The 13696-nt window shown below is 36.8% G+C and overlaps 1 protein-coding gene across 1 annotated transcript in view; it reads right to left on the reverse strand.

Moving 5' to 3' along the window:
* Positions 1 to 929: 929 nt before the first annotated feature.
* The window catches only part of col25a1 (collagen type XXV alpha 1 chain), a 67393-nt gene continuing 54626 nt past the window's right edge, over positions 930 to 13696 (reverse strand). The window contains exons 17-37 of the mRNA XM_077742234.1: positions 13174 to 13218; positions 11638 to 11700; positions 9918 to 9986; positions 8740 to 8784; positions 8618 to 8662; positions 8464 to 8541; positions 8323 to 8346; positions 8030 to 8074; positions 7908 to 7952; positions 7755 to 7835; positions 7625 to 7687; positions 7495 to 7545; positions 6491 to 6517; positions 6322 to 6402; positions 5825 to 5878; positions 5703 to 5756; positions 5595 to 5621; positions 4563 to 4616; positions 3028 to 3105; positions 1835 to 1873; positions 930 to 1721 (exon numbers count right to left, since the gene is read on the reverse strand). Coding sequence (XP_077598360.1) covers positions 1719 to 1721; positions 1835 to 1873; positions 3028 to 3105; positions 4563 to 4616; positions 5595 to 5621; positions 5703 to 5756; positions 5825 to 5878; positions 6322 to 6402; positions 6491 to 6517; positions 7495 to 7545; positions 7625 to 7687; positions 7755 to 7835; positions 7908 to 7952; positions 8030 to 8074; positions 8323 to 8346; positions 8464 to 8541; positions 8618 to 8662; positions 8740 to 8784; positions 9918 to 9986; positions 11638 to 11700; positions 13174 to 13218 — 1071 coding nt within the window. The 3' untranslated portion in view covers positions 930 to 1718. The remainder of the gene's footprint in view (positions 1722 to 1834; positions 1874 to 3027; positions 3106 to 4562; positions 4617 to 5594; positions 5622 to 5702; positions 5757 to 5824; positions 5879 to 6321; positions 6403 to 6490; positions 6518 to 7494; positions 7546 to 7624; positions 7688 to 7754; positions 7836 to 7907; positions 7953 to 8029; positions 8075 to 8322; positions 8347 to 8463; positions 8542 to 8617; positions 8663 to 8739; positions 8785 to 9917; positions 9987 to 11637; positions 11701 to 13173; positions 13219 to 13696) is intronic.

A 13696-nucleotide genomic window follows, 5' to 3' on the forward strand; every position in this document is an offset into this window, starting at 1 on the left:
ATTCCAGTTGCTCACACGAGGTGATGATAAAAATTGCACTTTTTTGTCAAATAAAAACACACCAAAAAACAAACAAAAAAATAAACAGTACATTAACTCGTTCCACTATACATAACATATACACAAATATCATTTTAACGACCCGACTACATTCAATGCAAACCAGGAAGAGGCAAAAAAAAAGCAACGATGCGTCGGTTTGAATCCGACGACAAACAAAAAAGCCGACGCATCAAAAAAGCCGCTTTCGGAAAGCCGAGCCGCTTAAGAAATCATAAAAAAATAAATTATGTCAAGATCAAATACACTGTATATGCAAAAAAATAAATGGTGTCACATACAAACAATCGGACAGTAAAGAAACGGTACAATCCACCCAAAAAATTTGGGGAATAAACAAAAAAAAACGGCATTTTGGGTACATTTCTGACTTCTGTGCATGCAATGGAGGCAATGATTTTGTTTAAAATCAACAAAATTCAATCCGGACTTCTTATTTACTCTAGTTTTTTTTTGGTCATATTTTGTATGTGTACCGAGTGGTCGTAGTTCATTTGAAGCTTTACAGTTTTGAACAAAAAAAAAATCACCAAACCAGGTCCTCTCAAATAAATGCAAGAAATTAAAGTTAGCTATAAAGTTTTTGGTGAAGGAATGAATCAAGGCACCAAAAGTTATAATACTCCAAAATAGACAAAAAAACAACCTAAAATATTATTGTAAATAAAGCATATGACAACCAAAAAATGGGACCCATTAATTTGAATAAAAAACCCACAATGCACCTGGCCACGAACCCATTTATCCAATAAAATCTTATCCGACCAAAGTTTTGATTAAACTTTTTCCCGCATTCTTCATTCATCAGCAATTTTTCTCCAAATTCCGCAAAAAAACTGCTGGTTTGGACTACAACAGATGGTGAAAAATCTGCCCAGGTGCCTTTAAACAAGAAAAAACGTAAAAATACACTGACCCCGCCCCCCAAAAAATGGAAAAACATCCGCCATCAGGAAAATTTGCAGGTCCCAAACTTCCGAACAAAAAAGTCCCGGGTTACTTGCACTAACCCCCCAAAAAACGAAAAAACAATTCCTTCCTATCAACGCTTTCAGTAGAGACCAAAATTGGCTTGGGGTTGCCCACCCACCGCAACTGAAACCCTCTGCGGGATTCAAACCAGCACATCCAAAAAGAAGGCGTGGCCTCCAGGATTGGTGGCGTCCATTCCTGAACGGTTAAAGCGATAAACATCTCAAATTTTCAGGACTTCTCAGGCTACCAGCCATGGCGTGACTCCCTTGGGAAGATTCAGGAAATGCGGAAAATTACGAAAAAAAATGCTCTTTCCGATTTTTTTTGTTAGTTTTTTCCTTTGTGGAAGCCAAAAAAAAACATGCGGGTGTTTGTAGCTTTTGACGCGGGGGGGAGTGAGTTGTGATGATGGGTTAGCGATCCGGTTCGAATTCCCCAATCCGAGTGGACTTGGGTAAGAACCCTGTGGAACTCCACTACCAAAAAGTGAGCAGCCAACTGGTTTTTTTCCTGTTTTCTCCACACGTGATGTGAGTAGAAGCAGCTTTTGCGCGGGTGTTGGTTTTGCATCCTCATATACATAGACTTCTTTGTTTTTTTGTGGAATTTTGATTAAAAAAAACTATAAATACCCCTAAAAAGAAGCATTATTTACAAACTCCATGCGTTTCAGGTTAGAATGATCACTGCAAGAAACAAAAACACAGTGCATGAGTTGGGCGGACATTTTGGATCTTTTTTTGTGGGGTGAAATCATGCAAGTTATTAAAAATAAACATGTCAATAACTTTTTTATTACCTTCTGCCAGCAGCCGGGCATCGGTAAGCCATCAGGACCCTGCAAAAAAAATGCAAAAAACGCACAATATAGACTGAACCAGCATTGGAAATTTGCTTATGAATTCATATATTTATGAATTATATATATGTATATATATATTTTTAAAAATGTTTTTATTGTTCTAAAAAAATAAGTAAAATATGTGCTTTGTTCGTCTTTTTAATAGTTATTTTTTGTTTGTATCGGTTTTATTCTATTTTTTTAGTTAGCTGATAGCTAGGTTTAAACTAGCATTTTTTGGAAGAAAACAAGCACGTATAATATGAATTTTCATGCACTAATTCGACATTTTTTTCACAAATTATCATAAGGAAATGTATTTTGATATGATTATGGATACACGTCTAATTTCATGCAAATGATACACACGAAAATGAAACAAATAGCATGCAAACTTTAAGCTAACAAGTCTTTTTAAGTCCATGTTTAACCACTGGCGGCCATATTTCATAGTTTTATTTCATTTTTGAGCGGTTCCACCAAAAACAGACAAAATCCGATTCTTAAAATTACAACAATATCTGATTCGCCCACAATAACCACATTTTAGTTCTAAAAAATTGAGAAATTAGCGATTCTCCAGCAAAAAACGACTTTACGGTAAAAAACCCAACAAAAATCGAGGTAATTTGTGCTATTTTTCCATTTTTTAAGTGAAACTTTCTGCGGTGAGAGTTTTTCTACACTACAAAAAATATCTTAACATTTCAACACTGTAAAAAGATCTGATTTTGGTGGAAAGTCTCTCATTTGATTAAAAAAAATCCGCAAAAACCCTCAAAAACCCATTCCGTAACATCGGATTGGTCGGTCTGGCCCAATTGGTACAAGAAACAGGAAGGAACGAGTTAAAAGGAGAGGGCTAGGAAATCCATTAGCACCATGTTAAAGGATATTTTTTAAAAAATGTACTAAAACAAAACATTTTTTTAATCGGGAGGAGAAAAGGTTGCGTTAAAGGGACTTGCTAGCTTATCCGAATTAGCAATTCTTTCGTATTTTCATCAAAAAAGGCAGCATGCGGTCAACAAATTAGCCCATGCAGTGTATGTTGTGCTACACAAAGATGGCTACCAGTCTTGGTGTGATGTCTAACGTGATAAAAAGCATGCAGAGGGGTCAGTAGTTGAGGAAAGAGAGGAATACTGTACCAATTGGCATGGGGCATCCAACCCATCCAGACCTGGTTGCCCTGGTTCCCCCTTTTCACCCTTAAATCCCCGGAAACCCTGTTTGTAAAGATGACCTCGAAGTGTTACTGGACCGATGCGGACTGTTCTCGATACGTGGGAAGGAGGGGCTAATCCCGGGTCTTTAGCCGAGGCTGTAATCTAGCCCGTAATCTGGGTTTGCGGGCCGAGCCTCGGTGTGGACTGCAGGGAAGCCCCTCCTTAACCGGGGTCACCAACTAACTAACTAACTAACCAACCAACCGCCCTATACCAGTTTGTGACATACCAATGGGCAAGGTGCATCTAATCCAGGGGCACCCTGTTCTCCTTTCTCGCCCTTAGGCCCTTTTTTGCCCTTCTTTCCCTTCTCCCCCTGTGGATACAACCATTTGGTCAAAAAAATACTTTTGGGTAAGACATATTATGAAAAAAAGGGGAGGAGATTATAAAGAAGGGGAGCCCATGACAGGTTAGATCAATTCTTGGGGGGAAAGGAGATTATCGTTTTGGCCCGAATATAAGACGACACTATTTTTCAAGACTCAAAAAAAGACTATTTTTTATACATATGATTATAACAATACACCTGAAATAATCGATTATAATCATATATTTGAAGGAAAAGCCTGATTCAGGTCATGCACAAACTTAATATCATTTAAATGTGGACCGTATTTATTCCAGCAAAATTTTGGACTAAAAAAACTGAAGCAAAGATCAGGTGTCCCCTCCATAGCCATTATAAAGGGAGACATAAAACCTAAAAAATCTTTTTCCACCAGAGGGCGATAATTTACCTTCTTTTACAAAATACAGATCTCTCCAAATAGCTTTTGTCAAGTTTATATGGGTGAAATTGTTAAAAAAACAAAAATATACTATAAACTATTTAACTAACTAAAATAAACTATTTTTTAATATTATAATGATGAATTGGACTAGATTTAATATTATAATATCCATTTGAGATACTTGGCGCCATCTAGCATTGTAAATGGGTATAATGTCTAGAACCCGAATATAAGACGACTGATTCTAAGTGTTATTTCAATGCAAAACAAAAAAAACAGTCATATATTCGGGCCAATAGGGAATTATAAGAAAGGATTGAAGCAGAGACCTTTTTTAGAGTATGGAGGGCGTAAAGGATGAGAAAGAGTAGCCGGAAAAAGGCTGCCAACAAGGGAATCGTTTTTTAAAAGCAGTCAAAACATTTGTCATGCGTTACGACAAAAAGTGAAACGATACATCAGCTGAAAGAAGTCAGTGGGATAAACAGTTTTTACAGATTAAGTGAGGAAGAAATCAGTCATTTCAAATGGATGCTAAGAGTCTGTTGTCAATGGACTTGGCTTGGAATGACCATGAGGGTGACTGAGTGACAACTGTGATTGGTACACATGTTCTGAATGAATTGGAGATGGGCTAGGCTCGACGGATTAAGAATTTGGGTTGTATAATCCTGTCCATTGACACCAGTTGTCTCGTGTTAAAATCGGCGCAGCTACATCTACCTTCTCTCCTCTTTCCCCGAGGTCGCCCTTCTCTCCTCTCAAACCTGGCAACCCCTGGAAGATGGGTAACTTCATTAACTTCAAGGTAAAACATAGCATATTTTCTTGCATATTGAATGCCTCTGCGTATAAGCCGTTTGCTTAAAATTGCCTTAAAATCGTAGAATTTTACAATTTCTCTCGTATAAGCCGCAACTTGATTCCCAATTTTCCACCTCTGTATTCATAGTTTTAAATAGGGATTAACCCAGAAAATAATCAACAAATAGTAAATGTTACTTTGAGTATAGCAAGTCTTGTGCGCATATAAGCCGTTCTCTTGATTAAGTCATCAACAAATACGGCTTATATGCGAGAAAACATGGTGAGATGCCATAAAATTGCCTTAAAATCTGCAAATTTTACAATTTCTCGCATATAAGACTCCCTCAGTATAAATTACACCCTAAAAACTACCTTAAATTTGTAGAATTTTACCATTTCTCTAATATAAGCCACCCTCCATATAAGATGTACCCTTAAAATTACCTTAAAAATCGTAGAATTTGACAATTTCTCGCGTATAAGCCTCAACTTGATTCCCAATTTTCACCTTCATATTTATGGTTTTAAATAGGGAGTAAAAATGTGTTACTTTGAAGGTAAAATCTTGAGAAAAATCATCCACTGTAGCGATTATAAGCACATTATTAGGGTCAATATCATAAATAAGTTAATAATTCCTCCAGTAATGGTTGTTTTGTTACTGCAAAACAGAAAATAACCAACAAATAGTAACAGCTACTTTGAGTATGCCAAGTCTACTGCGCATATAAGCCGCTCCCTTGATTAAGTCATCAACAAATACGGTTTATATGCGAGAAAACATGTTACACCTGCTAAAATCCGAGTACCGTGTAGTACCTAGTAAACATGAAAACCCTCCCTATTTAGCCAATGAATGTTAATGGAAACTTTGAAATGATGACATGGCCTACACAAAAAAACTTTTTGACTTATGACTTCGCGTTTTTGGGGAGTTTCGAGACTTACATCCAAACCCGGAGTTCCCGCTGCTCCCTGCAAAATAACCACGCAAAAAAAACATCAACACACTTAACATTCCTATAAAATAAAATTTAAAATAAACAATAAACTCACAGGTAATCCATAGGGCCCTCTCGGTCCTAGGTCTCCTGCCGCCCCTTTCTCGCCCTAATTTGACAAATGACAAAAGAAATCAGTTCTAAAACATATGGAATCGGGGCCCAATCGGTTCTTACTCTGTCCCCCTTTGGGCCAGCTGGACCAGCTGGACCTGAAGGCCCATCAGTTCCCTGCGAAAACATGTGTCTCCATGTTTAAATGCAATTTGAGGACAATCTTGTCCAAGTTTGGACGACGGCATGCACATGCACTGTTGTAGTTTAGCGCGTTCATGCTAACAAGGTTTTGTGTGTTTCGGGGATTATACAAAAAATGCAAATAGGGAGCGCGGGGGGTGATGGATGACAGGACAGCAGAAGCCTCTTGGCTACTCACCCTCGTCCCGGGCTTGCCGTCCAAGCCGGAGGCTCCCTGGTGTGGTTATGGACGTATGAGTCATATGGACATGGACAAGGCGGGATTAGTACCAGATGAATATTTGTATTAGAAAAACCATGGCAAGGTTTACTTCTTAAAAACTTGGTTACTTATCAGGCAAATGAATGGCAACAAGTACACACACACTGCAATATTTGTCAGGTATTAGCACGCAAATGGATTGGGATGTACTTACAGGAAGACCTAAAGGTCCTCGGTCCCCTTTGTGGCCGGGTTCTCCACGTGCCCCCTTAGTGCCGTGTAAACCAGGTTCGCCCTGCGTGGTAAAGACAGGCGTTGAAGGGTTTTCAAGACGTTACAATCGGGAACCGGACTGAGCCGGTTGAAAAGAGGATGTTGGATACCTTGGGTCCAGGGAAGCCGTGGGGTCCCTGAAAAACAGAAATGAGACCTTCAGGGTTCTAGGATGAGGATTTTAGTGGGTTTCCATCAAAATGACAGTCAAGGAGTCAAAGTTACCATACTCATGACTGTTTTTGACATTTTTACAAAGTTTCCAGGCAGTGTTAAGACCTACCGTATGCATGCATGTATGTGCATGTATTTATAATATAGATGTGTATGTATGTATAATATATACGTGTAAGTATGTATAATGTATATGTGCAAGTATGTATAATATATGTGTATGTATGTATAATATATATGTGTAAGTATGTATAATATATATGTGCAAGTATGTACAATATGTGTATGTATGTATAATATATATGTGTAAGTATGTATAATATATATGTATGTATAATATGTGTATGTATGTATGTATGTATAATATATGTGTATGTATGTATGTATAATATGTGTAAGTATGTATAATATATTTGTGTATGTATAACATATGTGTAAGTATGTATAATATATTTGTGTATGTATAACATATGTGTAAGTATGTATAATATATGTGTATGTATAATATATGTGTATGTTTAATATATATATATATATGTGTGTGTATAATATATGTGTATGTATAACATATGTGTAAGTATGTATAATATATGTGTGTATATATGTGTATGTATGTATATATATGTGTATATACATGTGTATGTATGTATATGTGTATATACATGTGTATGTATGTATATGTGTATATACATGTGTATGTATGTATATGTGTATATACATGTGTATGTATGTATATATATGTATGTAATGTATATGTGTATGTATGTATATTCGTGTATGTAGGAACATACGTGTATGTATGTATATGTGTATGTATGTATAAATGTGTATGTATGTATATATGTGTATGTATGTATATATGTATATGTATGTATGTGTAGTTATCCAGTCCAATCTAATCCCAGCTAATAATAGATTGTATTGTCATTTATGAAGTTACCATAGGTCCTGGAGGTCCGTGAGGTCCTGGAGCCCCTGGAGTCCCATGGACCTAAGAACATACTCACTTAACTTATTTCATTTTTGCATTTTTTAAAGTACAATTACTTGGCGAGCAAGTCAATACTCACTGAGGAACCTTGAGGACCAGGTAGACCTGAATCTCCTTTATCACCCTTGACACCATTGACACCCTTGAGAACAAAACAAGGACCTGAAAGTCACGCTTCACCACAGCTACGTTTTTTTCAACCATCTTACAGGTAAGCCAGGTAAACCGGTCGCTCCCTTGTCTCCTGACGCTCCTGGCATTCCCATGTCTCCTTTAGAACCCTTGTAGCCCTGACAATAACGCGTTTTGTTGAAAAATCCATTACCTATCTTAAACCAAGTCCACATAAAACGCAATCTTACACGTTCTCCGTCCAGACCCGGAAGGCCAGGAAGGCCACGGTCACCCTGCCGGTGCAAAACAAAACAAAAAAAGATTGGTCGTCACATTGTAAGTCCATTTAACAGTTATAACTAGCACATACCTTAATGCCATGTGGTCCTACTGGTCCAGGGGGACCTGGTGGACCCTGTGAAGAAGACCAGACCTCAATTGTAACGTACCCGTGACCAATCAGTGACCTTGTAGAACACCAGAACTTAACGGATGCTAACAATGGTCACAACGTGCTAGCCGGACTGTTTTGTTTTGATTTAATGGTTAAATTTAACATCAAATTTGACAAAAATACCTGCATTGCAAACCAAAAGATTGTCCTCATGCGAAAAAAAACCCAAAATATCAATTTTTAGAACACACAAAGCCAATCATAATTACCGTCACTGTAATAGTGGTAATCTTCTGCAGCCGACCAAAACGATTGGAAGAAGAAAAGACAAACCGACACGTCAAAACATTTTCTCAAATAGCCTAAAAAACAGTACTTTAAAAACAAATATAAACTACCGGTTGTCTTACCTGTAAAGCTTCCTGAATATTCCCGTTGTAGTCAACGATTTCCGTAGACCCCTGCTCTCCTTTTTGCCCGGGTGGTCCCTGTAAATCCACAATAGCAAATTTTAATGAATTACGAATGTAAATGACAAACATAAGTTTAATTTTTAAGTCTTACCTTTGGTCCTACCACCCCAAACTCTCCTTTATCTCCAGTTTCACCCTAAAAAGACAACAACGATTGGACTATAAGGGCTAAAATTGAAAGGTGAATTAGTGATGGGATAGAATTGATGTTACCTTTGACCCTTTTGGACCAGGGGTGCCTGACTCACCCTGCGAACCCTACCAAGAAAATGGCGATAATTATCAGACAAAGTGAAGTAAATGACTCAAATACGCTATTTTTTAGTGTTTTTTGAATGAAATATTGAACTATTTCAAGGATTGGTTAAAAAATATTCAATTTTTGTCATTGGTTTTGCGACTATAGTTCAAATTATAACTTTTATTTGCACTATAGCTTGATTCTATATAAGACTATCTTTGTTATCTTACATTTTTTTTGGTTTTTCAAATCTAATACTCCGTTTTTTTAAGGATTAATTAGTTAGTTTTTGCTCAATAACTTCTGGGTTATTTCAGATATTGATAATGATTAAACCTGTGATATTTTTGGTTGTTTTATATATTATTTTTTGACTGTTGGGAGCATATTTATATTCTAGGGCATTTGTGTCAAAGTGGCGGCCCGGGGGCCAAATCTGGCCTGCCGAATCCTTTTGTAAGGCCCGGGAAAGTAAATTGATTGCTAACTTTTGTTTTAGGATCAAATTAAAATAAAAAATATAAATGTATATTAAATTTCCTGATTTTCCCCCTTTTAAATCAATAATTGTCATTTTTAATCCATTTTTTCAGTGTTTTTAGTTAAAAAAATATTTAAAAAAAATATAAAAATATATATAAAAAAAGCTAAAATAAACATTATTTTAGATCTATAAAAAACTGAATATTCAGGGCTTTTAATCCAGTTCTTTTAATCCATTTATTAAAAAAAAATCTAAATATTATATCTAAAATGGTCCGGCCCAGATGAAATCGAGTTGACATTAACGCGGCTCACGAACCAACCCCTTCTTCTAGGCTATTTGACCTATTCACCCCAGATTAATCTAGATGATAACTAATACCTCCCTGGTTTACAGCTTAGGTCCCATTACCCCCCTAAAAAAATGACATGCAGTCATATTTCACTAAAATAACCAACTATGTTTATTTGAGGTCCGTCCCTGATTTAATTTCTTAATAACCAGGCAAAAACCATCTGTGGGTCATCTGAGTTTAGACTAGCGTTTATTGAAGCTACCTACCAGACGTAAACAATGGCGAGTTCCCATAGATATTGACCCAATGCAAACTCCCAGGAGAAATTTAAAGGTATAGCCCCACTATAACTCAACTAAGGGGTGACGTACCTTAACTCCGATGGGTCCAATCTCACCCCGTTCCCCTTTTCCGGGCGGTCCATGGTCTCCTCTCTCCCCCTTTAACACACAAATAAACATTTACCGTATTTTCACGACTATAAGGCGCACTTAAAAGTCTTAAATGTTTTCCAAAATAAACAGTGCGCCTTATATATGGAAAAAAACAGAAAACCAAAAACGAAAAACCACCACTATCGGATATTAAAAAAAACACAAACCCCTGAAATAAAACAATACTGTTAAATATGCAGATGCCATTTTAGTTTACAAAATCTCCCATCATATAGCTCCTCCCCCACTGCAAGATTTTATGCAAAAAAAATCCAAACATCAACAATGGCTGGCTCTAGAGGTGACTGTAAAGTAGTGAGTACTTCATACCTGGAAGTCAATAGCAATTACTGTGTTTTCACAAATATAAGGCGCACTTAAAAGTATTACATTTTCTCCAAAATAGACAGTGCGCCTTATAATACAGTGCGCCTTATATATGGAAAAAATGTCATTCATTGAGGGTGCGCCTTATAATGCGGTGCGCCTTATAGTCGTGAAAATACGGCAATCTAAAAATATACACATTTATTTCCCGTTCTGGTGCGTTCCTTGTCATGAACTGAGTAAAGAACACCAACAGATGGAGCTGTGGTAAAACAAAGATGTAACTGGAATCCACCATTACCACTTTACTATCTTTCCTAAACAGTTTTTTTACAAGACAAAAAGCTTTGTGAACATAAGAAAGCCATCATATTAAATATGCTTCCAGCTCCCTATTCGTGAGTGGCATGGGATTAATCTGCAATCCAGTACAAACCCGTGTGCATTATCCTCCAGCTTGTGTGTGCAGTGCCACAGCTGGCTTCACAGTGTGTTAATGTCACAGCTCAAAGGAAACGCACATTGGCTCCAATTGGTTGACATTTTGGAAGCGATACAATTTGTGCAGTCTTTCCTAGGCAATGCACGTAAAAACTGAAGACTGCAATTTGAGTTCAATTACCGTATTTTCACGACTATAAGGTGCACCGCATTATAAGGCGCACTCTTAATGGATGACATTTTTTCCGTGTATAAGGCGCACTGTATTATAAGGCGCACTGTCTATTTTGGAGAATATTTAAGACTTTTAAGTGCGCCTTATAGTGGTGAAAATACGGTAATTGCTATTGACTTCCAGGTATGAAGCAATCACTACTTTACAGTCACATCTAGAGCCAGCCATTGTTGATGTTTTGCATTTTTTTTGTATAAAATCTTGCAGTGGGGGAGGAGCTATATGATGGAAGATGTTGTAAACTAAGATGGCATCTGCATATTTAACAGTATTGTTTCAGTTCAGGCGTTTGTGTTTTTTTAATATCCGACAGTGGTGGTTTTTCATTTTTGGTTTTCAGTTTTTTCCATATATAAGGCGCACTGGATTATAAGGCGCACTGCCTATTTTGAAGAAAATTTCAGACTTTTAAGTGCGTCTTATAGTCGTGAAAATACGGTAATGTAATTTTGAAGCAGACTCACCAACAACACGATTTGATTGACTATCGTTTACGATTAATAATAGCTATTAGCTATCATATATCAACAAATAACACTCATTAATGCCTAAAAATGTTATACTCATGTCTTCTAAGCAACATGCTAAACTTTCGTCATTTTAATCAAGCTTGACTTGAAATCTAAAAAGTTCGTGGCTCTAGTTTGGACACACCTTAGTTCCTGGAAGGCCTGGAAGACCTGGTTCCCCTTGAGGTCCGAGAAATCCTGGTTCTCCCTAAACGACAAAACCAAACAAGACATATAACAGACAAACAGATTCAGACTACCTCAAGTTCAAGATGGAAAGACAACCCCGACAAATTCCCACGTCTACGTCCCGATTTCCCTCCAAAAACGCCCCCAATCCTTGACTTACGAGGAGCGAGTGGACGCTATGAAGTGCGGCGCTCCGTTTGACTTTGTAGGGGAGCTAGCCGACCGGTTACGAATCGCTAAACCATCTGCGGCCATCCCGCAGGCCCAAGCTACCCAAGCTTTACGGAAGGCTCTTAGCCGGAATGCAAGCGCTAGCAAGTGAGTGCTTTGTTAGCGAAATGTTGTTAGATTTAGCAAGCATTCAGGCCTGTTAAGAAATGGACGATTAAGCTTGAAAAAGCAGGAATAAATAAGCATCGTCACTAGTTCGGCAGTTGAGGCATTGCAGACAAACAGTGGGATGTACTCGAGTATTTCCCAGGTTAATGTTCCATAGCACATCACAGTATTAAACGATATATATATATATATATATATATATATATATATATATATATATATATATATAGATGTATTAAATCAGTAAGTACCCATACCAATACTAGTGGGAAGTTAAATGCCGGTTATGGAAAGTGCTAACAAATAATGCATCGATTCTGAAGGTACTCGAACCAGGAACAAAAAAATTCCCATATCAGTGCCTGTTGGGGTTATTCTGGATGCTATTATGTGTGCATTAATCATTATATGTATGTATAGAATATTAATCATTATATGTATGTATGGAATATTAATCATTTAATGTATAAGTGAAATATTAATAATTATATGTATGTATGGATGGAATATTAATCATTATATGTATAAGTGAAATATGAATCATTATATGTATGTATGGAATATTAATCATTTTATGTATAAGTGAAATATGAGTTGTTTATGAGTTCCAACCTAAATTGTTATTAACAATGACCTGATATACAATTATTGTTGTAGTTGTGTTTTTTTACCTTAATTGTGTTATTTGTTTATGCAATTTGATTGAATAGATAACCTTGTAATTGTTTTGATTCCATGTCTTAAATTGGCAGATTAATTTAGTGCTTTAAAATGATGGATTATCTGCTCCGATATCTTCCTTATATTGTTCCATATCATATTTAACATAACTAAAAAATGAACCTAACAGATCCTGGTTTACCACGAATCCTACATTTTAGGCTCGAAGGACCAAAGTGAGCCAAACCCAATGAAACGATGCAAATTGCAAATGAAACCATTCCATTCCTAGAGTGGAACTACATCGGGAATAACTGAAATGCAAAGCTTCTGAAAACAAAGTGATCATGAATGATGGATGCAAATGGCGCCGCTAAAGAAATAGCGCAATAAAACACAAAAGGGTGAGTTTTACTCTGGTGGGCTGAAGCAGATAAAGAGCGAGTATGGTAAAATGCTATGATAGGATGGATGTAAACGGTATCAGATTTACCTTAATCCCTGGAAGTCCAGGCAGCCCTGGAAGTCCTGGCTCTCCCTATACAAGAAGAGTTGGGACACATTACAGCCAAGCTAAGCTAAGCTAAGCTAAAAGGCTTCTGGCTAACGACGTATCATTTGCTTTGTCCAGTTTCCATTGGTGATGGGAAAAAACAGATTTTTTTTTCGTTTTCAGATCAGCCATGCGAGTCAGGAGTAGTTCCTTTTGTGATTATTATAAAATAATTAAGAACATACATATTATAAAAATGGCGGAATGTTGGGTTTATTCTGTAAAACTATTATATATATACATACACAGGGTGTCTCAGAAAATGTACTCACTTTTAGAATGACCAGAAAACCTTTATTTATGAACAAAGTGTAGTGAAATAGCATCGAATACATGAGGTTTTCTGGTCATTTTATTCTAAAAGTGAGTACATTTTTTTTGAGACACCCTGTATTTATGTGTATTTAATCATTTCTTTGTTAAATCATTCTTCCAAGAGTGCTTAGGGTCGTAATCAGTCATC

Source organism: Stigmatopora nigra, chromosome 20 (genome assembly GCF_051989575.1).
Source record: "Stigmatopora nigra isolate UIUO_SnigA chromosome 20, RoL_Snig_1.1, whole genome shotgun sequence".
NCBI classification, from domain to species: Eukaryota; Metazoa; Chordata; class Actinopteri; order Syngnathiformes; family Syngnathidae; genus Stigmatopora; species Stigmatopora nigra.